Below are 23,667 nucleotides of genomic sequence, written 5' to 3' on the forward strand. Positions count from 1 at the left end.
CTGCAAAAAGAACATTAAAATAGCAGTCATAGGTCAGAACGCCGGCCTTCGGACCTGCGGGGCACTGAGGTTCCGAGTGCTGTCAGAAGAATCCAAACTGAACTGATCTCCAACCTTTGCTCCAGGCCCGAAAGGCCAGGGGGTGGGGGATGAGGGGTGCTACCCGCCGCACCTGTCCGGCCAGCCTTGCCAGGTTGAGTCCCCAGTCCCGCCCCAGGTCCCGCAAATCCCACCCCCCCCGGTCTCCCCATCCCGCCCTCGGTCCACCATCCCCCATCCCGTGCCTCCTCCCTCCCAGGCTCCGGGCTCCAGCTGCTCCTGGCGCAGGAGCAGGTGCAGCCCCTCCCGCCCCCTCATCCCTTCGGGCCCCGCCCCGTCCCGCCCGCGCCAGCCGCGCCCCCGCCCTCCCCCTCCCCCGACATTCCCATTCCTCCCCCTCGCCCTCCTTCCCCGCCCCTCCCCCGCCGCCAGCCCCGCCTCCCGGCGCCCGCGGCCCGGCGGAAGGACCGGAGGCACCCCGAGTCCCGGGAGGTGGACTTGGCTCCCCGGCCCCGCGGCCCGGGCGCCCCCTCCCGCCCCTTTCGGCATGGAGTCCGCGGGGCGCGCGCAGACGGCGCGGGACCGCATCCCCAGGTAGGCGCACGAGGCCCGGGCGCCCCTGGCCCAGCCCGGGGGAGAGGGCGCGGGTGCCGGTGGCGTGGAGCCGGCGGGGGCGGTGGTGCCCGGCGCCTGCGCGCCCCTGGGCGGCCCCTGCGCTGCGCACGCGCCCGCGCTCGGCCCGCCGCCCCTTCCTGCACCCGGGAGGGTGTGGGGGGAACACGCGCCCCCCACGGGGGGCCCCGGGCGCCGCAGGTCCCACGTCCCACGTGCGCGCGGAACTTTACTCTGGGTCTTTTTGTGTCGTAGGATCGATCCGTACGGGTTTGAAAGGCCTGAGGACTTTGATTATGCAGCTTATGAAGAATTTTTTTCCACCTATCTGGCGATACTCACCAGAAGAGCCATAAAATGGTCCAGACTTCTAAAGGGAGGCGGTGGTGTCCAGAAGAGTATGACACGTGAGTTCGGAGCCTGATCCACCAGGCGCGCAACAAGTGACCCGACCGACGGGTGACGGGCGCGCCAGGGAGGTCAGGGCTTGGGGTTCCTTCGGGTCTCGGGTCTCAGGGGGAAGGCTGCCGCGAGCCCGGCTCGTATCCCGCGCAGGCTCACAGGTGAGGGCGCTGCACGCCCAAGGTGCAGGCCCTCCTTTCTTCCCTCCGGCATGAGGCCTGCTTGTCCTTTGAGATGGATGGAGACCATTGCCTTCTTTCCAGAAGAAGGTGGATTTCCTGCTCCTCCAGATGAGAGTGGCCAGGGCTGTGCCCTTGCGCGGTTCTGGGCAGAGCTCTCCCTGACCCCCGCAGAGTGAAAGCGGGGTCCTTCCTGCACACCCCCCACCTCTTCCCCTGCTCTCCTTGGGGTTCTTCCCCAGCCCCAGGCTGTGCCCTCGCCTCCTTCAGGTCTGGATTGGAATGCCACCTCCAGGAGGCCTTCCCGTCTCACCCCACAGCCCCACACTTCCTGTCCTTTCCTTGCCTATTTTCTGTTCCTCCCTGTCTTATGCCGTGTGGGTCCTACTTATTTTATCCTTTGTTTCCCCTGCTGGGATCAAAGACCCCTCCCTGCCGGCTGGATTGGATGGATGATTGCTTCAGTGTTTGTTGAATGAATGAATGGAGTGTTTGCCTGCAGTGTTCCTCACGCTGTGGATAGAGGGTAGACCGTGGGTACCTGCGGGCAGGTGGTGAGGGGTGGACGGGAATGTGCCCCAGGCAGCTAAGGAAACTCAAGTATGTGGGGCAGAGGGGCTGCTGGGGCTTCCTGACATGGGACATTAATGACAATTAAGGGGTGAGGGCGGGGGTCCCAGCCACCAGGTACTGAGTTGTGACCAGAGTATTAGGGGTGTGGTGAGGAGGGCCCGGCGGTGGAACAGGGGCCCTGCACCAGGTCACAGGTGGGCACACATTGCACCACCAGGCAGAGAGAAGTCAGCGTTTAAGCAAGGGGGTGACAGGTCAATTTTTGCCTTTAAAGGGGCCCCCAGAGGGGCCCCAGTACGCAGGAGATGCTTGGGAAATACGTGTGGGATTAACGCGGCGGGGGTGGGGGGTTGGAGGCAGGTGGACCTGGACCTCGGCCTCACCCCGGGCTTCACCCTCAACCAGGCCCTCCCTCCTCAAGGCTGTTACTGGTGGGCAGTGTTTAGTAAAAACATGGGTAAACTAGCGTTTCATATAATCAGCCTGAAGGGACCTCAAAGGTTGACCCTTCTTGCTCTCCAGACCCCGAAGCTAATATCCTGCATGATTGTACGCCGAGGTCCATCCGTACGTTGCTGCTGGTGTTAACGTGTTTCCAGCAGACATCGGCTTCATTTTTTCCCTTTTGATTTGTTTTTAAACGTTACACACAAATATATAAAAATAAACTTAATTTTTGCACATGGGAAATCTTAATCACACTAAAAGATGTGAATTGAATTGAGTTTCTCTGCTGCCCAGGCCCCAGTCTCCCGTAGAGGTGACCGCTGGCAACTGTCCCACGTCCCCCCAGGAACAGGGTGCACTCTCGGGCCGTCGTTTGCTTTTTAATGCAGGAGAAGACTTCCTGTCCAACATAGACCCAGGGGTCCAGCTGACCCAGAGGTCAGTTAATGCAGAGAATCATTGCAAGATGCACATGTGCGCATAAGCCTTTGTTTTTATATAAAACACACGTGCATGTTTATTCCTCTTTGATTTTGTCATTTGATTCTATCCTGTCATCTTTTCTTTGAACAGGGAGGGTCCACCAATTCTGTATCTTTCCTGCCGGAACCGTACTTAACGCGTTGTATCTATTTTCCAGTGTCGGGGTTTTTTTTCCAGGTGGATCGGGAGTAAAAGCAAATCTAATGCAGAATCCTTCCAGATCTTTAGTCTTTTCCTCCACTTTGGAGGTTGTGTCTGATTTAAAGGTTTTGTTTTGCTTTTGCTTTTGCCCTTTGGAGCACTTATCAACTTTTTCTGAAAATTTAACTTGCTTTTATTGGAATAACAATTATTTCTTTTTCTGCTTTAATTTTTTTTTTTTTTTTTTTTGCGGTATGCGGGCCTCTCACTGTTGTGGCCTCTCCCATCGCGGAGCATAGGCTCCGGACGCGCAGGCTCAGCGGCCATGGCTCACGGGCCCAGCCGCTCCGCGGCATGTGGGATCTTCCCGGACCGGGGCACAAACCCACGTCCCCTGCATCAGCAGGCGGACTCCCAACCACTGCGCCACCAGGGAAGCCCTTTTGCTTTAATTTTTAAAAAATATATGCAACATTCGTTAAACTGTCTGATCATGGCAGCGAGTATACTTGGCATACAGGTTTAGGAGCAAATATACTTGATCCCTGGTGAGCCTTTGGCCTGGGGACGGGGTTCACCGTCGAGCTGAACCGGAGACCATAGTGACCTGAAGTTCTTTCAGGAAATCCAGCGAGAGGCATGTGGGCTCGCAGGGTTCTGTGGGCCAGGGCGTTGCCGCTGGAGCTGGTGTGGCTTCCGGGTGTGACGGCCAGGGAGGCTGCAGCACCCACGGGGCTCCAAGGGAGGGGCAGTCGGCGTAGACAGCAGTGGACGTGTGATCCAGGAAATGGACATCCAGTTTTTTCCTGCCAGACGTTCTGGGCTGGCCGTAGTGTCGTCGGGGGTGTGGCATCCCAGGGAAGGGAGGCCGTTTGAGGGCTGTGGGACCAGCTTGCGCGGTCAGAGCCAGGCAGCTGAGTTTGGAGCCCTGACCCTGACACCAGCGAGCACGCCCGAAGACCACCTTTGCTCCCGGGCCTTCACTGTTTCTGGCTTTTTGGGTCCTACTGTGTTTGTTCTCTTTTTTTGAGAGGACTTCCGTCTTGTCTCCAGTCACGCAATTACCCACAAATCCTGGCATCCAGCAAGTCTTCAGATGACAGCTGAAACTCACCCTGCTTGAGGACGCTAGCTGTGGATACGATGACACTTTTCTTTTTCTTTTTCTTTGTCTGTGGCGAGTATCCACCGGGAGCCTGAGATCGCTTGCTCTCAGGGCTCGAACTGGAAGCTACCCTTACGTTCCTTTCCGCCTTGGTGTGAAGGCACTTGGTGAGGGAAAAGCTCTGTCCCGTTTGCTTCTTCTGTGTCTGCTGCCCAGTGGGCTACGGCATTAGCACCATCTAAATGAGAATGAAGTTACAAAACATATTTTAAAGGCAAATGTGAAAAACCTGGGAATCTGCTTAACTTTTGGGGGCAGACAGCGGGGAGTTAATTCTTTGCGTCTAGCTTCTTTTTAAAAAATTGCCAACAGTTTTTACCATGTATTTTACACTCCTCCAAATGTCCTCCTGAGGACGCACGGGTTAGCCCTGCCCTTGGGGAAGCATCAGTCTCTGAGGATGGGAAAACCGTTTTCTTTCTCTTCCAGAGAAACTTAGTAAATTCAGGTAACAAACAACGAAAACAACAGAAGCCTTTATTCTCTGAAACTTCTGGGTGTCGTTACTGCTCTTACGGGCAGCCGAGAGCCCCGAGTCCTGACTGTATTTCAGGCACTGGGCTGTGCTTTGTTCCCATTTCACAGGTTAAGAGACTGAGGCCTACTCAAGGTTGGGGCTGGTGAGGCACAGTGTGAGGGGTTTAACCAGTGTGCACTTTCCTTTTTATACTTTATATTAATTTTAAAAAATTTGCAGTGAAATTCGCTCTTCTTGGCGTACAGGTCTATGAGTGTAGACAAATGCACAGTCAGGTAATCCCCGCCACAGGTAAGGTTCAGGGCAGTCGGTTGCCTTCAGGAGCCCCTCCTGCGTGATCCTGGGCGGCTGACCTGCAGGCCGGGACGTCAGCAGAGGCCTGGGTGGGTGTGGCGGCAGCTACAGGGCAGCGGGAGGGATCCTGAAGGTGTATTGGCGTCTCTCTCCGTTTACGTAGTTCTTTGATTTCTCTTTGCAGGTGTTTTGTTAGATTTATACCTAAATATTTCTCCTTTCATTTTTGGTGCTATTGTAAGTGATACTGTCTCAGTGTTTTTATTCCAGCGGTTTGCTGTTCCTACATGGAGTTACTGTTGATCCCTTCTGATACTGTCTCAGTGTTTTTATTCCAGCGGTTTGCTGTTCCTACATGGAGTTACTGTTGATCCCTTCTGCTCCGTCTCAGTGGGAACGGCCCCTCCCCAGTTAGGCCTGGCCTGTCCGTCCCCTTGCTATTGCTGAACAGGATTGATTCTCTCTGGGTGCGGCTGGTCACGCTGACCCCTGAGGGCTCCTGTAGATCGTACTGAGTTGGAGGGTAGACTTAGAAACGTCACGTCCCCATAACAGAATGACCAGACCAAGCCACGCTGGCCAAGACGTTCTGGCCCAGACGCGATCCTACAACACGCTTCCAAACTGGCAGAGGGTTTCTGGAGTTTGCTTTGCCTTTGGCGCATGGTGTTAAAATCTGTCCTTTCCTTCCTCTGGGCATCCCTCATCATCCCGCATTCTTCTGCACACGTTTGCCGTGTGTTTCCTGTCCCACACGCCCTCGCAGGAGCAGGCAGGTGCTCGACCTGGTCCCCGGGAAGCCTCTTTTCAGGTGCTCCCGCACAGGTGACCGTCAGTTTGAGTTACAAGATTTTAGCGATACTGCTTTTCTTGACCGTAGCCTATACGGTCTACGGCTGGTTAAATACGGCTGGTGCCTCGGCGTCCAGCACAGACCGAGGGGCGGGCAGGGTGGGGACTGGAGGTGACCCTCGCAGCCCGTATTCTTGTGCTGACAGCGAGCTAGAGGTACCAGGGCTGCTGTAGCCTCCGGACTGTGCTCAGCTTGGGGACGGAGAACGGAATTCTGTAATGAGCGCATGTATCAGTTTGGTGGAGGTGCGTGAGGTTTTGCACCTTTCTTTTTTTTTGCGGTACGCGGGCCTCTCACCGCTGTGGCCTCTCCCGTTGCGGAGCACAGGCTCCGGACGCGCAGGCCCAGCGGCCGTGGCTCACGGGCCCGGCCGCTCCGCGGCACGTGGGATCTTCCCGGACCGGGGCACGAACCCGCGTCCCCCGCATCGGCAGGCGGACTCCCAACCACTGCGCCACCAGGGAAGCCTCGCACCTTTTTTTATGTCTGATTGACTGATTTCGGCGAGAGCCAGAAGCAAACTCTGTGGTTTCTGGCCTCAGGAAGCGCCCAGCGGTCTGTGTAAAGCCGCCCCTCCCTCCGTTTCAGTGAAGCGCTACATCCGGAAGGGCGTCCCGCTGGAGCACCGGGCCCGCGTCTGGATGGGGGTGAGCGGAGCCCAGGCCCAGATGGACCGGAACCCCGGCTACTACCGCCGTCTCCTCCAGGGAGAGAAGGATGGCAGCCTGGAGGAGGCCATCAGGACAGGTGACGCGCGGGTCCGCCCCCCGGGGTATGCGGGCTGGGCGCCACCCCCAGAAGGAAGCTGTGTTAGCAGCCGGTGATGTTGTGATGTTGATGAGGAAAGTTATGTGGTTAAAGATGCATCAACTGATTTCAGTTTTCTGAAAAGAAAATCAAAACTCGGGCGTTCACGAGGGGAGAGTGATTTGAACTCTGGCTCAGGAAATACTTGCGTGTCTAGCTAGGTGGTAAGGAAAATGGTGCCAGGAAGACCGCATTTCTGAGAAGAATCCCTCCAGGAACGCGAGGCCGCTGAGCCAGCAGTCAGTACAGGAGGGACGTGGGCTGGGTGACCCCCGCGGACTCACAGACACAGCTGCGCGCGTGCAGGAAGCCACACACCAGAGACCTCTCTTTATGTCATACTCTGAGTGTCCAGGGTTGCTCGTATTTTGGGGCTTCTATCTTCTTTTTCCTCCAATTTCCTCACTGGTCCCATAGGGATAGGCTCATAGGCTCTTGAAAGTTCAAAGTACTCAAAAAAATGTTTAACCTGGATGGAATAATTCGATTTTTAGGAAAAGCGGCTGCCTTTCTGACTGTAACAGCTTTTGAGATTTAAATGCTTCATTTTAAAAATTTGATTACTTTAAATGTCAGAGAGGTTGGACTGACTTGTAACGTTGGGAAAGTGGTGTGTCCCCAGCGTGAGGAGTAGGGGTCTCAGATCCCAGAGCTGAAGACGGGGTGGGGGGCACTGGGGTGCTGAGCCTGCTGGCTGCATCCTGATGCCACAGCAAACCCCGGCCAAAGGGCTCAGAACAGACGCTGCCATGACCCTGCAGGCACACATGTGGGGGTCCCTCCGCAGGGCCAGATGTGCTGATTCAGGGTGGGAAGAGACCTCAGGTCCAAGCGAAGGCTGATCGTGTTAAATAAAGTAGAATGTGGCTGTTTGTTTGAAAAATGAATTTTAAAGGATCTATTTAGTGCAGAGTTTTTGGATACAAAAAATTGACCTTTCTGTCTTTCCAAACTGAACCTCTGTCCCCATTAAACACTAACTCCCCATCCCCTCCCCCGCCTCCACCATCCACTCTCTGTCTCTATGAATTTGACGCCTCTAGGGACTTCATATGGCTGGAATGACACAGTATTTGTCCTTTTGCGTCCGGCTTATTTCACTGGGCGTAACGGCCTCGAGGTTTGGCCTCAAGGTTCACCCACATTGAGCGTGTGTCGGGATTCCCTTCCTTTCTGAAGCTGAACAACATTCTGTTATGTGTAGAGACTGCGTCATGTTTATCCATCATCTGTCCACGGACACTTGGGCTGCCTCCACCCTCTGGCCACTGTGAGTTATGCTGCATGAACGGGGGTGTGCAAGTAATTTTCTGAGACCCTGCTTTCAGTGTTTTGGGTACATGCGCAGAAGTGGAACTGCTGGGTCACGTGATGATTCTAGGTCTATTTTCGAAGGGTCTGGATCAGTCGTTTTATAGGGACAGCAGAGCGGGTGCTTCGTGCCACAAAAGTGCAGACCAAACGTCCCGCTGTGTCTGCCTCTAGCGTGGCAGTGGGGTAGGCGTAGAGAGATTGCAAAACACGGAGAAACGTCTCATCATAGAAAACATTATGTAGCAATGAGCACTGATCGCTCTAGTCTGAATTAGTGAAAAGCACACATTTCCCTGTGGTGGATGCCCGTTTTTGGAAGGTTCAGAATTCCAGGGAAAAACTCTTCTTTGTAAAAAACGTACAATGAAAACTTACGTGCTTTGAGGCAGGCAGCGTGCTGTTCGGCTCAGAGCTGGTTTTTGTGGGCAGAGACCAGGCCTGGGCCAGAGCCCGGGGGCAGAATTCCTGCAGCAGTGGGGAGGCCTCCAGCTGTCAGCTGTGTCCGAGAGTCCCGCTGTCGCGTGGACACACTGCTCTGATCCAAGCAGGGCCAGCAGTTGTTAGTTGACCCCCGCCCTCCTTGCTCTGCCCGCGTCCTCGCTTCACAGGATTGCAGCTCCTTAAGGCAGGCATCCGGCCCGGGCGGGGAGGGGGGCCAAGCAGCAGCAAGAGGCTGCCGGACTGTCTTGCAGACAGAAGCCGGCAGCAATGAGTTTATCTCGTGCCCAGTTTTCCCTTTTGTCTGTTTCTCTCTAAACGGGAATCTCGGGGTATCCTGCCTCCTTATGTGTTCAGTCTTCAGAACTGGGAAGATTCTCCAGAGTTTTATGTAACCTGTTCACCTGTCACCCCACCTCATCCCCAGCTAAGCGGGGGGCGCGGGGACGGCAGGAGCCGCCAGGGCCCGAGCAGCCCGACCTCATCCGAGGACCTCGCTCTGTCGTCCTTGCTGACTCCAGAGGAAGGGCTGCTGTGCCCACCTGTGTCCCCGGGCTGGGCTGCCGCGGGACAGGGGACCCGGGGGGCCGCCTCTGCGCCCCCGAGGCCGGCTGATGGTGGACGTCAGGAAGGGTCCGGGTCCGTCGCAGAGCCGTCTCTGTCCCCAGCCCTGAGCGGCCTGCGCCACGGATTTCCTCACAGACATGAACAGGACCTTCCCTGACAACGTGTGGTTCCGGAAGGGCTCGGACCCCTGCTTGCAGAGGACCCTGTACAACGTGCTGCTGGCCTACGGGCACCACAACCGTGGCGTGGGCTACTGCCAGGTGAGCCCCCAGCGCCCGCAGCCCCAGCAGGGACATCAGCCTGGTCCTGGGCTGCCAGGTCCCCCTCGACACAGGCTGGGACTTCACCGTCTCCCAGCGGTGCCAGCCCACGGAGACGGGGCGGGGGGGAGGGGAAACAGCTGAAGTGAACACGGGCTGCGGTGACCAGCATCCTCTCGTCTTGGTGCAGATGGTGGGCACGTGTGTGTGTGTCTGAGCGTGCACGCGTGCGGTGGGCCAGCCCTTCGAGGCTGTTTCCGGAAGCCGGATCAGCCGGCAGTAGGAGGTGACAGGGGTCTTGCTTTGTTCCTGCTGCGCGGAGCTGCCCGTCAGGTGGCAGGAATCAGTTCTCATTCCTCCCTGGAGACTCTCCTTCTGGAGCATCGAAGGGACAGTGTTCACGGCCCGGAAAGCAAGGGGAGCTGGGTCGGGAGGCGAAGGGACCGGAGGCTGCCGGGTCCCGGCGGGTGTGGGCAGGGGCCAGGGGCTGCGGCTGGGGGCTCCTGTCCCTGCGTGCGAGGCCCCTGTGCCCCCCAAGCCGGAGGCCGGGCCAAAGCGTCCCCGAGAGGAAGGCAGGCCCTGGGCGGTAGCACCTATGGTCCCCAGTGGCTCCAGGGCTGGGACCACGAGCGCTGGGACCACGAGCGCCGGGCCGGGGGCAGGGGACACGGACGCCTACTTGGGGCGGCCCCGGCAGCTCCTGTCCTGTGTGGACGGCACGTAGTGTGGCCTCGGCTCTGGGGGGACGGGGGGTCGCGGGAAGGAGTGAGGCGGGAGCTTTGAAAAGACCAGCAGCAAAGACACGTGAGGACGCCGTTCACAGAGCGGCCGGTGTGATTCCCAGGTTGTTTTCAGGCCGCTGTTCCGCAGGGGGTACCTGCGGGAAAGACGCAGCTGGGCGGATCTGTTCTTCCGAGGTAATCCCTGTCTCTGTCACTTGTTACGACTGCCTTTGACATCCTGTCCTGGGGCAGGAGCTGGCCTTCAGGAGTCGGGGAGACAGGGCGGCTGAGAAACTGTCCTTAGATTATTCTAGCTGCTGTTCTTGTGAGTCTTAAAAATAGGGTTAAAAAATAACCCACACAGTTTTAAACTTGAGCCTGATGCCAAAGCTCTGCTGGCTTTTGGGAAATACACACATGTATGTACACACACACACACACACACACACACACACACACGTATGGGCTTCCTGTGGCTGCCGTGACATCGTGCCACCAGCTGAGAGGTGCACAGGACAGGAGTCGATCGTCTCTCAGCCCCACAGGCAGGAGTCCGTGGTCCGGGGGTCGGGGGGCTGGCTTCTCCATGGCTGTCTCGCTGGTGACCCGTAGCCTCTGTGGGGGGTGTGTCTGCGTCCAAATTTAACTTGTTGGTTGACAAGGGCTGGATTTTCCCCTTATTGCTAGAGAAATACATGGTTATTTTAGAAGTTGTAGAGAAGCAGCAAAGAAGAAAGTGGAAGCCACCCGACACCCAGTCTCGCAGGAGGGCCGCTGACTTGGCGCTCGGCCACCGCTGCTACTTTCCGGGTCCACCCGCCCCCGGCGGCTGAGGGTCCTGAACTGTGTGTATATGGCAGCGTCTGCCCCCTGGCGCTGTGCACCCTGAATTTCCCCAAATAGGCTCTATCACGAGATTCCACTTCAACGTCCCCGAGCGTCAGACCACGCGCCTTACCACTCTTAGGAAGTGTGGTCGCCGGTGTAGTTTCCCCCCGATACAGTTTCATGAACACGAGGCCCTGGCCTGTTCTAAGTCAGGAGTCATGGGCCCAGCTACACGTGTCACTAGATGGCAGAGCCTTAGACGCTGTAGCTCCACTGAAGGGTCGTTCCAGAATCAGGCAAGCTTTAGGGAAGAGCCAGGAAAACGGAAAGTTAGCAGTTAGCCAGGCGATTACAGAGTCTGCAGGTGGTCCAGACCTCAGTGAGTTTCTCTGGTTCTTTTGTCTAATTTCAGGGAATGAACTTTCTCGCGGGGCATCTGATTCTGGTGACGAGGAGTGAAGAGGACTCCTTCTGGCTGTTGGACGCCCTTGTTGGCAGGATACTCCCGGGTACGTTGAGTCCTCGCGGTAAGAGCGGAACTGTCGCTTTCTGGTGTTGCCAAAATGATGTCACTGACAAGTCAAGACGTGACGAAACAGAAGGAGCTGTCTGAGAGTCGAGGTCAAAAACCTTCTTGCAGTTGAGTTGAGACAGGAGCGCGCGAGATGCGGGTCCCAGCAGGCGGCGCTGCGTCTCGGGGCCCGGACGTGGCTGAGCGGGCTCTGAGCTCCGCGTCCGGGTCTGCGCCGCTGGCGTCTGGACCGTGGGGATTGTCGCGGCCGTAGCGAGCAGACTGGCGAGCGGCCGCGCTTCTGTAGCCTTCGTTGCTGGGCTCGTGAATGGCCATGGGCACAGTGACCGTCAGCTGTTGTGGCTACTGCTTTCGAGGTGAAGATCATTCCTCTCACGCATTTCTACTCTTCTGTTTATTACTGAATGTTAATTGTTTTAGTGAATAAACCACCACCGATTTCTGTGATGCGCCGCGTAGACGGTGAGCTGCAGAGTAGGGTCCCTTTGGGACAAGAAGTGGCCGGAGCCGTCTGGGGTGGGAGAGGACTTGGGCAGATGTGACCCCCCCCACAGCCACGATGGCAGTGATTGGTCCAGCCGCTGGCAAAGTCCTGGTGACTGTGGACGGGCTCCGGCTGCCCACGCGATGAGCCCTGGTGGTCCTGTCTGCTGTGCCCGCCTCCCATTTCCTTCCCCCTCCTCCCCCACCCGCCTTCCTGGGTCGGGCCGGGCTCAGCCCAGGACCACCCAGGAGAGCAGCCGCCCGTCCTGGGGGCTGCGTGTTCAGATGCGAGGGCAGCCGGGGCCCGTCCAGGCTCCAGGCTCGCCTGCACCCGCTCTCCTCTGGTCCACGGAGCAGCCACACCACACACGCCAACCACTGAGTCCCCTTCACGGCTGGCGGCACGGAGGCCTGGGCTCAGATCCACAGCTCTGTGCCCCCAGGAGGTGAGCCTGGGCGGTGCCGTGAAGAGGGGGCCTCTCCTCGGGCTTGTGCCGCTGATAACAAGGGCTGGGGGGTGCCGCCCGCGGGGACGGAGGACGGAGGGGGCAGCTGCCCCGGCTTCACGGCGGAGCCTGAACGGCTGTCAAGCGAGAACATGGACAGGCTTCCAGACAAAACGCCAACACGGCTCCGTGGCCACCGTTCGCTCGGTTAGGCCGGAGGCTGCATTACGCTGAACGTTCCCACCGTGACCAGTTCCAGGTGCTCTTTGGGGGTTTGGGGAACATCAGGGCACAAAGCCTAAAAGCCTGGTGGTGACACAGCAGCGGGACCGAGATCAACAGAGGCCGTAAGGGCCGACCTAGAGAAACAGAAAAGCAGGGCTCCAGGTGGCCCCCCGGGGGTGGGACGTTGCACAGACTTATTTTAAGACCCTAAAATGTCATTTCTGATAATTATTAGGTTCAGTCAAACTAAACTACAATGCAAATAGGCCCATTCTTCTGCAAGGACAGGGCTTCGTGGCCGGGCTCAGATCAGAGGATGGCCCAGATCTAAAATGGCTTCTTTTAGGTCAAGAAAGTTATGTCTGGGTCTCTTCCTCTGGGGAACCCCTACCCTATCTGCCCTCAGACTGCTGAGCCTGCAGAGAAGGGACGGGGGGTGGGATGGGCCGGGCCAGCTCAGGATGTCACATTGGTGATGAGTCAGCCCATTTATGAACGAACACACTTGCGTCCTGAGAGCTGGTCTGACCCGTTTCCCCTTGAGACACAGAGGAGCCAGGTGACGATTGCCGCTCCCGGGAGCAGCCCTGCTGAAGCCAGAAGGTGTGGCCCAGACAAGGGCGGGCAGGGCTCATTGTGGGGGCGACAGTATCCGGGCCCCCCGGGCCCACATGCCCCTGCAGCAGCACTCCCCTCTCCACGTGCTGACACAGCCGTTGGGCTGTTTGCAAAGTGGGGCAACCCTGGGAGTGGCCTGGATCAGGGAGAAGGTCCTTGGCATCTGTGCACAGGCCGGCCAGGCTGAGGGCGGCTGCAGGCGGGGCCTGGCCCTTGGGGTTCGCCATCAGCGGCTCACGGCAGATGGGGGCACGGGGGTGTCAGTGACCCTCCTGTGACGGGCTCAGGCCTGTGGAGGGTTTGGGGTGTGACCTTGACTATTTTGGGAGCTGCCCTAAGCCTGTCTGTAACCGAGAACGAGGCCGTGCTGTGCTCACAGCTCCGCAAATCCGCTGTCTCCACTGCGCTTTCCTGAGACAGCTCAGCACCCTGCAGGACGGGAAGCGGAGCCTGCCCCTTGCCCCCGGGACCAGAGCCAGAGCACTGCTAGTTGAGAGGACAGGACAGCCAGCGGCCCTAGGGTTTAGGAACAGAAGTGAGAGGAGGGTATGGGAGGGAAGGAAGCTTCAGTCCCAGGTATTTATAACTGAACAGGCTTCTAGTAACTGATTTCTGAGGTCTTTAGTACTGAGTGTGGTTTAGCGTGTGCATGTGCTCTGAAAACCGGTGGTGTGACCGTGATGTCGTGTCGATACTCATAATGATTCTATTTTAACCCAAATACTTAATTAACAAGAATGTCTTTCCCTTTGCTGTGGTGAATGACCAAACTGTGTGTGGCAGCGGGCACAGAACGCGTACCGAGTTTTCCTGTTTTATTATTTTTTTTAATTTTTATTTATTTTATTTATTTATTTTTGGCTGTGTTGGGTCTTCGTTGCTGCGCGCGGGCTTTTCTCTAGTTGTGGCGAGCAGGGGCTACTCTTCATTGCGGTGCGCGGGCTTTCTCATTGCCGTGGCTTCTCTTGTTGTGAAGCACGGGCTCTGGGCACGTGGGCTTCAGTAGTGTGGCCTGTGGGCTCAGTAGTTGTGGCTCGAGGGCTCTAGAGCCCAGGCTCAGTAGTTGTGGCATGTGGGCTCAGTAGTTGTGGCTTGCGGGCTGTAGAGTGCAGGCTCAGTAGTTGTGACACACGGGCTTAGTTGCTCCGCAGCATGTGGGATCTTCCCAGGCAGGGCTCGAACCCGTGTCCCCTGCCTTGGCAGGTGGATTCTTAACCACTGCGCCACCAGGGAAGACCCCGTTTTATTATTTTATTTTATTCCTATTTTTATAGCAAAGTTGAAGCATTAAGATTTATTATAATACGTGACATTAAGCTAGAAAATTCCTTGGCAAGAAAGTGTCCATTCAAAAGACAGTCATGCGGTTGGAAGCATTGGTCTGTCTGATGCTCTCCTGTAACGTTCACCTGCATCTTCTCCATGAGAGGAAAATAGGACACGTGACACAAGAGAGGTGGTGTTCTGTGCTAGGGGGGTGCCCAGGACACTTTGGGGGGGCGCCAGGACACTCACACGTTCGGTTTTCCTGTCCATCCATTGGCGGACACTTGGTTGCACCCACTGTTGGCTGCCTGATCTTGGGTTGCAAACGTCCCTGCTTTCCATCAGGTTGTGACGGATGCCCAGCGGGGCACTGCTGTCCGGAGTGCTGGGACCCGGGGCCCCACTCTGGGCACTGCTCCCAGGAGTTCCTGCATCCCTGTGGCTGGGATCTTGCCCTGGGTCATCCTCTGGAAAGGGTCCCTGGGCGTGGCCCCCCTCATGGCTCAGGGGGAGTGAGGGTCGCGGGTGTCAGGGGCTGTGGTTTGTGGGGTCCATGTCCCCGCTTCTCCCCTGTCCCCGTGCAGATTACTACAGCCCCTCGATGCTAGGCCTGAAGACGGACCAGGAGGTCCTTGGGGAGCTGGTGAGGACCAAGCTGCCGGCGGTGGGGGCCCTGATGGACAGTCACGGCCTGCTGTGGACCCTGGTCGTGTCACGCTGGTTCATCTGCCTGTTTGTGGACGTCCTGCCCGTGGAGGTGAGGGTGCCTGGCTCAGACTGGGGCCGACTAGGCGGCCACGCGCTGACCCACTGTCTCTTCCTCTGCAGACCGTGCTTCGCATCTGGGATTGTCTGTTCAACGAGGGCTCCAAGATCATCTTCCGGGTGGCGCTGACTCTCATCAAGCAACATCAGGCCTTGATCTTGGAAGCCACCAGCGTCCCTGACATCTGTGAGAAGTTCAAGGAGATCACCAGAGGGAGCTTCGTGACCGAATGCCACACCTTCATGCGGGTGGGTGTCAGCGCCGTGCCACCTCCCTGCGCGGGCTGCCCAGCCCTCCCCGCTAAGCAGCCCAGGGAGGGGCTCCAGCCCTTCCTGGCCAGCTTCTCCTGGAGCCCGGGGCGCCCGGCAGACCCAGGGTGCTCACCCTTGCTCCCCTCCTGCGCCGTCAGCCCAGGGGTGGGGCTGGGTGCCACCTGGGGCCCCACAGGGAGCCCCGTCGCATCCACACCTTGGTTTCTCCCTGGCCTGGGAGGTGACCGCCCCCATCCCAGGTTTTCCTGATGACCCAGTCTACACCGGGCCCCCCATTTCTGTTCAGCCCTACGCCTATTGACTTCTCTCCAGCCTTGGTGGGGTCACGCCTGTCTGTCCCTCCCCGCTGGGTCCCGGGCCTGCCGCAGGCCGTGTGGACAGCTCAGATCACCTGAGTGAACGAAGTGGATGCTGCGTCCCACAGGCCTGCGGGAAGGCACGGGCCAGGGGGCGGGGTTTACAGGGACACTGGGATGAGGACGCGAAGCCCAGGCCTGGAGTGACCCTGGGAGAGGGGAGCGCTGACCCAGACGCCCGGCCCGTTGTGTTCCTCAGCTTCCCGTTTGAAACAGCTGCACTGATGGCGTGACCCCTCCCCCACCCCCCAGGGTATGAGACCCCTGGCGAGGAGGTCCTGCAGCCTAGGGCTGTTTAGGTGTTTGGTTTCAGTGAACGAAGGCCCTGGTACAATTCACCCTTTACCTGGAGATTTCAGAGCTCTTCAGTGCCTTCCACTCAGCGGGTGGTGCAGCTGCGTCACTGGGCCCAGGCGTTTTCTTCTCTCCAAAGGGCGCCCCAGCTAATGCCCTGCTCTGTCCCCGTGGTTCGGCCTCCTGGACTTTGGTACAAATAGAGTCAGACAGTGCAACTTTGGCGTCCGGCCCTTGGACTCGGGCTGATGCTTCCGAGGTGGTGCGAGTCTGTGTGGAGCAGGGCCCCCGCACACAGTAGGTGCTCAGTTAGTGCGGGCGCCTGGCCTGCTTGTGTGATGGCTGCAGGCAGACGTGTGTCCACGGTGGGTGTGGCTGGTTTTCTGGCCCAAAGGCGTTCTGGGCCCTGTGAGCTGAGTGGACGCAGAGGATTGGCGGGGTGGTCTCCCCACACGGCAGAAAAGCCACCGCGTAAAGACATGTCTGCCCATGACAGGTGTGGCCATCGTGGGACGCTGGCAGGGAGGTGGCCCTGGTCTTATTTTCTCAGGGGTCGCTACAAAGTTGTATATGCATTTCAGCAAAACTGCAGTTCATAGGTCAAACCTCTCTGAAATCCTGAGAACATCTAGAATTTCCTTGAGAATGAACGCCGTGATCTCACTGGCAGCTGAGAGCAGCGTAGTGGGAAGAGGACAGCTGAACCCACCTGAAGAGTCTGTTCTCAGGTCATCGCCCGCTCGGAACTTGCTCCCAGGTGCTCCCACCCCGCCCCTCAGGCACCTTCTCTCCTCCTCGTTGTGAAGCAATTTCTCTGTTACTGGAAGCAAGTCTGAGTCCCTTCCTGCTTCCACTTCTCAAATCTGGTTTCTTCCTTGCTTAGTCTGCTCACCGACAGCCCCGACCGGCTTCCGAGCTGCTGCAGGCAGTCAAAACGAAAAGAGCCCATGCAAGAAGGGCAAAAGCAAAATCAGGGCTTCTGTGCAGCAACAGACACCGGCAGCAGAGTGAAGAGGGAACTCACAGAACAGGAGAGACTGCAAACCACGGCTGCTAAGGGGTCAACATCCAGACACACAGAGACCACAGTGCAACAAGGAGCCAAGGAATTACATTTAAAAATGGGCAGAGCAGGCTTCCCTGGTGGCGCAGCGGTTGGGAGTCCGCCTGCCGATGCAGGGGACACGGGTTCATGCCCCGGTCCGGGAGGATCCCACATGCCGCGGAGCGGCTGGGCCCGTGAGCCGTGGCCGCTGAGCCTGCGCGTCCGGCGCCTGTGCTCCACAATGGGAGAGGCCACAACAGTGAGAGGCCCGTGTACTGCAAAAAAAAAAAATTAAAAAAAAAAATGGGCAGAGCGGATTTCTCTGGTGGTGCAGTGGTTGAGAATCTGCCTGCCACTGCAGGGGACACGGGTTCGAGCCCTTGTCCGGGAAGATCCCACATGCCGTGGAGCAGCTAAGCCCGTGCGCCACAACTACTGAGCCTGTGCTCTAGAGCCTGCGAGCCACAACTACCGAGCCCACATACCACAACTACTGAAGCCTGCGCACCTAGAGCCCGTGCTCCACAAGAGAAGCCCACGCACCACAACGAAGACCCAGCACAGCCATAAATAATAAATTTTTTAAAAAGAAAAAGAAAAATGGGCAGAGGGACTTCCCTGGTGGTCCAGTGCTTAAAACTCCACACTTCTAATGCAGGGGGCACAGGTTTGATCCCTGGTCAGGGAGCTAAGATCCCACATGCCGTGCAGCGTGGCCAAAATGTTTTTTAAAAAGTTTTAAATGGGCAGAGGGCCTGAATAGACCCTATCCAAAAAAGACACAGATAGCCAACAGGTGCACGAAAAGATGCTCAACATCACTCGTCATCAGGGAAATGCAAGTCAGAACCACAATGAGCTATCGCCTCACACCTGTCAGAATGGCGGTCATCAAAAGGACCACAAATAACTAATGTTGGTGAGGATGTGGAGAAGAGGGAACCCTATTCATACATTGTTGGTGGGAGTGTAAATTGGTGCAGGCACTGTGAAAAACAGTATGGAGGGCCTCAAAAAACTAAAAATAGAACTACCATAAGATCCAGCAATCCCACTGTTGGGCACTTATCCAAAGGAAATGAAATCAGGGTCTCTAAGAGACCCCAGCCCGCCCGCGTTCATTGCAGCATCACAATAGCCAAGGCATGGAAACAACCTGAATGCCCATAGATGCATATGGATAAACAAGGTGTGGTCCATCCATGCAGTGGGATTTTATCCAGCCTCGAAAAGGAAGGTCCTGAATGCCCATACAGATGCATATGGATAAACAAGATGTCGTCCATCCATGCAGTGGGATTTTATCCAGCCTCGAAAAGGAAGGTCCTGATACCCGCTACCACGTGGATGAACCTGGAGGACACTATGCTTGGTAATTTGTCACAAAAGGACAAAAACTGTCTGATTCCACATATGTGAGGCCCCTGGAGGAGTCAGATTCATAGAGACAGAAGGGGGTTGCTGGGGACAGAGTTGGGTTTGGGAAGATGAGAAGTTTCTAGAGATCTGATGCCCAACATGTGAGCATAGCTTACACCACCCAGCCACACACCTGGAGTGGTTAGGATGTAAATTATTGGGTAGGCCAAGAGGTTTGTCGTTTTCTCCGTAAGATGGCTCTAGTAGCACTTAGTTGTCTTTAACTTCATTCAAAACAATTTTGTTCAACAGAGTTTTGGAAGTCCTAGCCACAGCAGTTAGAGAAGAGAAAGAAATTAAAGGAATACAAATTGGAAAAGAAGTAAAACTGTCACTGTTTGCAGATGACATGATACTATACATAGAGAATCCTAAAGATGCCACCAGAAAACTACTAGAACTAATCAATGAATTTGGTAAGGTTGCAGGATACAAAATTAATGCATAGAAATCTCTTGCATTCCTATACACTAACAATGAAAAATAAGAAAGAGAAATTAAGGAAACAGTCTCATTTACTATTGCAACAAAAAGAATAAAATACCTAGGAATAAACCTACCTAAGGAGGCGAAAGACTTGTACTCTGAAAACTTTATAAAACACTGATGAAAGAAATCAAAGATGACATAAACAGATGGAGAAATATACAGTGTTCTTGGATTGGAAGAATGAATATTGTGACAATGACTATGCTACCCAAAGCAATCTGCAGATTCAACGCAGTCCCTATCAAATTACCAATGGCATTCTTCACAGAATTAGAATAAAAAATTTTACAATTCATATGGAAACACAAAAGACCCTGAATTACCAAAGCAATCTTGAGAAAGAAAAACGGAGCTGGAGGAATCAGGCTCCCTGACTTCAGACTATACTACAAAGCTACAGTAATCAAGACAGTATGGTACTGGCACAAAAACAGAAATATAGATCAATGGTACAGGATAGAAAGCCCAGAGATAAACCCACCCATGTATGGGCACCTAATTTACGACAAAGGAGGCAAGAACATACAATGGAGAAAAGACAGCCTCTTCAATAAGTGGTGCTGGGAAAACTGGACAGCTACATGTAAAAGAATGAAATTAGAACACTCCCTAACACCATACACAAAAATAAACTCCAAGCGGATTAAAGACCTAAATGTAAGACCAGACACTATAAAACTCTTAGAGGAAAACATAGGAAAAACACTCTCTGATATAAACCACAGTAAGATCTGTTTTGAACCACCTCCTAGAGTAATGAAAATAAAACCAAAAATAAACAAATGGGACTGAATTAAAAGCTTTTGCACAGCAAAGGAAACCATAAACAAGACGAAAAGACAACCCTCAGAATGGGAGAAAACATTTTCAAATGAAACAACGGACAAAGGATTAATCTCCAAAATATATAAACAGCTCATGGAGCTCAATTTCAGAAAAACAACCCAATTAAAAATTGGGCAGAAGACCTAAATAGACATTTCACCAAAGAAGACATACAGATGGCCACAAGACACATGAAAAGATGCTCAACATCACTAATCATTAGAGAAATGCAAATCAAAACTACAATGAAGTATCACCTCACACCAGTCAGAATGGCCATCGTCAAAAAATCTAGAAACAGTAAATGCTGGAGAGGGTGTGGAGAAAAGAGAACCCTCCTGCACTGTTGGTGGGAATATAAATTGATACAGTCACTATGGAGAACAGTATGGAGGGTCCTTAAAAAACTAAAAATAGAAATACCATATGATGCAGCAATTCCACTACTGGGCATATACCCTGAGAAAACCATAATTCAAAAAGATACATGTACCACAATGTTCACTGCAGCACTATTTGCAATAGCCAGGACATGGAACCAACCTAAATGTCCATCGACAGGTGAATGGATAAAGAAGATGTGTCACATATATACAATGGAATATTACTCAGCCATAAAAAGAATGAAATTGAGTTATTCGTAGTGAGGTGGATGGACCTAGAGTCTGTCATACAGAGTGAAGTAAGTCAGAAAGAGAAAAACAAACACCGTATGCTAACGCATGTATATGGAATCTAAAAAAAAAAAAAAAATGGTGTTGATGAATCTAGTGGCAGAGCAGGAATAAAGATGTAGACAGAGAGAATGGACTTGAGGACAAGGCGGGGGATGGGGAGGGGAAGCTGGGACAAAGTGAGAGGGTGGCATGGACATATATACACTACCAAATGTAAACCAGATAGCTAGTGGGAAGCAGCTGCATAGCACAGGGAGATCAGCTCGGTGCTTTGCGACCACATAGAAGGGTGGCATAGGGAGAGTGGGAGGGAGACGCAAGAGGAAGGGGATATGGGGATGTATGTATGCATATGGCTGATTCATTTTGTTGTGCAACAGAGGCCAGCACAGTATTGTGAAGCAGTTATACTCCAATAAAGACATATTTTAAAAAAAAACAATTTTGTTAGATTGTATTGTGACTGCTGTCATATCAGCATCCTTTTAAGAAAAGACATCAAAACTGGTGAATTTTTGTGTAACCATTTTAATATTGAAGATGGAAGGAAAAAAGTAACATTTTCAGCATATTATGCTTTATTATTTCAATAAAGGTAAAAACGCAACCAAAATGCAAAAAGCTTTGTGCAGTGTATGGAGAAGGGCTGTGACTGCTGGAACGTGCCAAACGTGGTTTGCGAAGTTTTGTGCCGGAGATTTCTCGCTGGACGATGCTCCACAGTCGAGTAGACCAGTTGAAGTTGATAGCGATCAAATCGAGACAGTAATTGTAAACAATCAATGTTACACCACGTGGGAGATAGCAGACATACTCAAAATCTCCAAATCAAACGTAAATCATTTGCACCAGCTTGGTTATGTTCATTGCTTTGATGTTTGGGTTCCACGTAAGTTAAGCAAAAAAAACCTTCTTGACCATATTTCCGCATGCAATTCTCCACTGAAACGTAATGAAAACGTTCCGTTTTTGAAACAAATTGTGATGGGCGATGAAAAGTGGATACTGTACAATAATGTGGAATGGAAGAGATTGTGGGGCAAGCAAAATGAACCATCACCAACCACTTGAAAGGCCAGTCTTCATCCAAAGAAGGTGGTGCTGTGTATATGGTGGGATTGGAAGGGAGTCCTCTATTATGAGCTCCTTCCAGGAAACCAAACGACTAATTCCAACAAGTACTGCTCCCAATTAGACCAACTGAAAGCAGCACTCGATGAAAAGCGTCCAGAATTAGTCAACAGAAAACAACACATAATCTTCCATCAGGATAACGCAAGACCGCATGTTTCTTTAATGACCAGGCAAAAGCTGTTACAGCTTGTTAACAGTTTGTAAGTTCTGACTCATCCTCGGTATTCACCAGATGTTGCATCTTCGGATTTCCATTTATTTTGGTCTTTACAAAATTCTCTTAATGGAAAAAAATTCAATTCCCTGAAAGACTGTAAGAGGCACCTGGGACAGTTCTTTGCTCAGAAAGATAAAAGTTTGGGGAAGAAGGAATTATGAAGTTGCCTGGAAAATGGCAGAAGGTAGTGGAACAAAAGGGTGAATACATTGTTCAGTAAAGTTCTTGGTGAAAATGAAAAACGTCTTTTATTTTTACTTAAAAACGGAAGGCCCTTTCTGGCCAACCCAATATGTGGGTTTTACCACACAAACAAAGAAACACCAAAAGAATGAAAATTGGACAAGATGTTACCGAATTTTAATTCCAGGAGCTCAGAGCCTCAGACTTCAGAATCTGAGACATTTTTATGGATTGGGTTCAAAATTTTTAAAGTACTAAACGTGACCCAAGTGTAACGAAGCAAGACCCTGTGGGCCTTCCCAGGGCAGACCCCTCCCCCATCTCCTCTGCTGTGGCTCCTCTGAAGTACCCAGATAATCATATCTCATGCATGTTTCCTGAGTTTTACAGATGCTAAAACCACGAAGGAGTGTCGCCCCCAGCCCTTCTGGCGCCTGAGGATTGATAATGTGACCTTGTGACCTCACCGTCAACCAGAGAACTGTGCAGAGATGATCACACACCCTGGGACCCCCTCCCCCATCTGGTCTTGAAAATGCTTTGCTGAAACCCTTCCGGGAGTTTGGGCCTTTTGGGGGCACAGCCGCCCGTTCTTGCTCCGCCCCGCAGTAAACCCTTCTCTGCTCCAAACTCCGGCCACCCCACTGGGCTCCCCATGCCCCTGCCCTCCTGGGTTGAAGGTCAAAGGGGCTGTGTGTTCCAAGCGCCGCGGCTGGCCAGCTGGCCGCATGGGGAAGCCGCAGACTCTTCAGGCAGTGTCTGGGCTGATGGTTGAGTTATTCTGTCACTAACATCCTTTTGGTTTTAAAAAGTGATGGAAACAGGTGACCTTCCTCCACTCACTGACCAATGGGCCTCAGCCCAGCTGAGGCCTTTACCAGGGGCAGGAAGGGGAAACGCATTGCGGGGTCTAAACTAATCCCTTTCTGTTCCAGAAAATCTTCTCGGAGTCTGGGAGCCTGTCCAGGGCCAGCATCGCCAGGCTGAGGGAGCGTTGCCGGGCCCGGCTGCTGGCGCAGGGCTGACCAGCCTTCCGGGCATCGGCTGCCACCCGCCTTGTGCTGCCGACACACACTCCGCCTCCACCCCAGCCGGGAGCGATTTAATTCTTTCTGTAACGTAGCTCGTCAAGTCTAGTTCTTCGTGTTTCTAAATATGTATTTTTACCTGAGACACTGATAATATATATGTGATGTGTGCGATTGTGTTTATTCCGTCGGCACCTGTCAGTCTGCATCGGCTCACCAGCCACTGAAAACTAACCCCCAGCAGTGCCTTGCATCAGTGTCGCTGGTGCCAGTACTTACCGTCCTTCCTGCAGGAGAGCAGTGGCCTCCAGGGGAGGTTTGCACACGTGACCTTGCTGTAGAAGGTAAGTTTTTCAAATGATTTAATTATCGTGTTACGTGAAGGATAAACCAGATGTACGTGTGTAGGATTTAAGGACTGCAAGTCAGATCCGGGCTGCATCACCCCGGACCCCTGGAGCGAGAAGACGCCCCCAGCGAGACCCCTCCTCTCGGGGCTGGAGGCTCTGGACCTCCACCCTGACCCCGCCTCCCTCCCTCTGGGGGTTCTACCTCTGGCTGAGAAACCCACAGCCCAGGCAGGCTGTCCTGCACAGGACACACGGGGACAGGTGCGCTTTTCCTAGAAGGAACCACGTGACGGGCTCCCCTCCGTGGGAGCTCACCAGCAGCACTGCTAGGGCCTGTGGCGCGTCACTTCCCCGGGGCTCCACGAAGGCAGACGCACCACCTCCACTCTGGGTTTAACTTAACATGTTCCTACCGTGTGTGATGCTACAAATCCCGCCAC

At 54.2% G+C, this 23,667-nt stretch overlaps 1 protein-coding gene across 1 annotated transcript; it reads left to right on the plus strand.

Annotated features, from left to right (window-relative positions):
* Nucleotides 1-586: 586 nt before the first annotated feature.
* On the plus strand, nucleotides 587-22,874 carry GRTP1 (growth hormone regulated TBC protein 1). Its single transcript, XM_007466360.1, has 9 exons — nucleotides 587-633; nucleotides 907-1,058; nucleotides 6,255-6,413; nucleotides 8,928-9,052; nucleotides 11,015-11,111; nucleotides 12,808-12,810; nucleotides 14,757-14,929; nucleotides 15,001-15,186; nucleotides 22,785-22,874. The coding sequence occupies exons 1-9, from the start codon at nucleotides 587-589 to the stop codon at nucleotides 22,872-22,874; spliced, it is 1,032 nt and encodes a 343-aa protein (XP_007466422.1).
* Nucleotides 22,875-23,667: the final 793 nt, after the last annotated feature.

The sequence above is a fragment of the Lipotes vexillifer genome, unplaced genomic scaffold (assembly GCF_000442215.2).
Source record: "Lipotes vexillifer unplaced genomic scaffold, Lipotes_vexillifer_v1.1 scaffold791, whole genome shotgun sequence".
Lineage (NCBI taxonomy): Eukaryota > Metazoa > Chordata > Mammalia > Artiodactyla > Lipotidae > Lipotes > Lipotes vexillifer.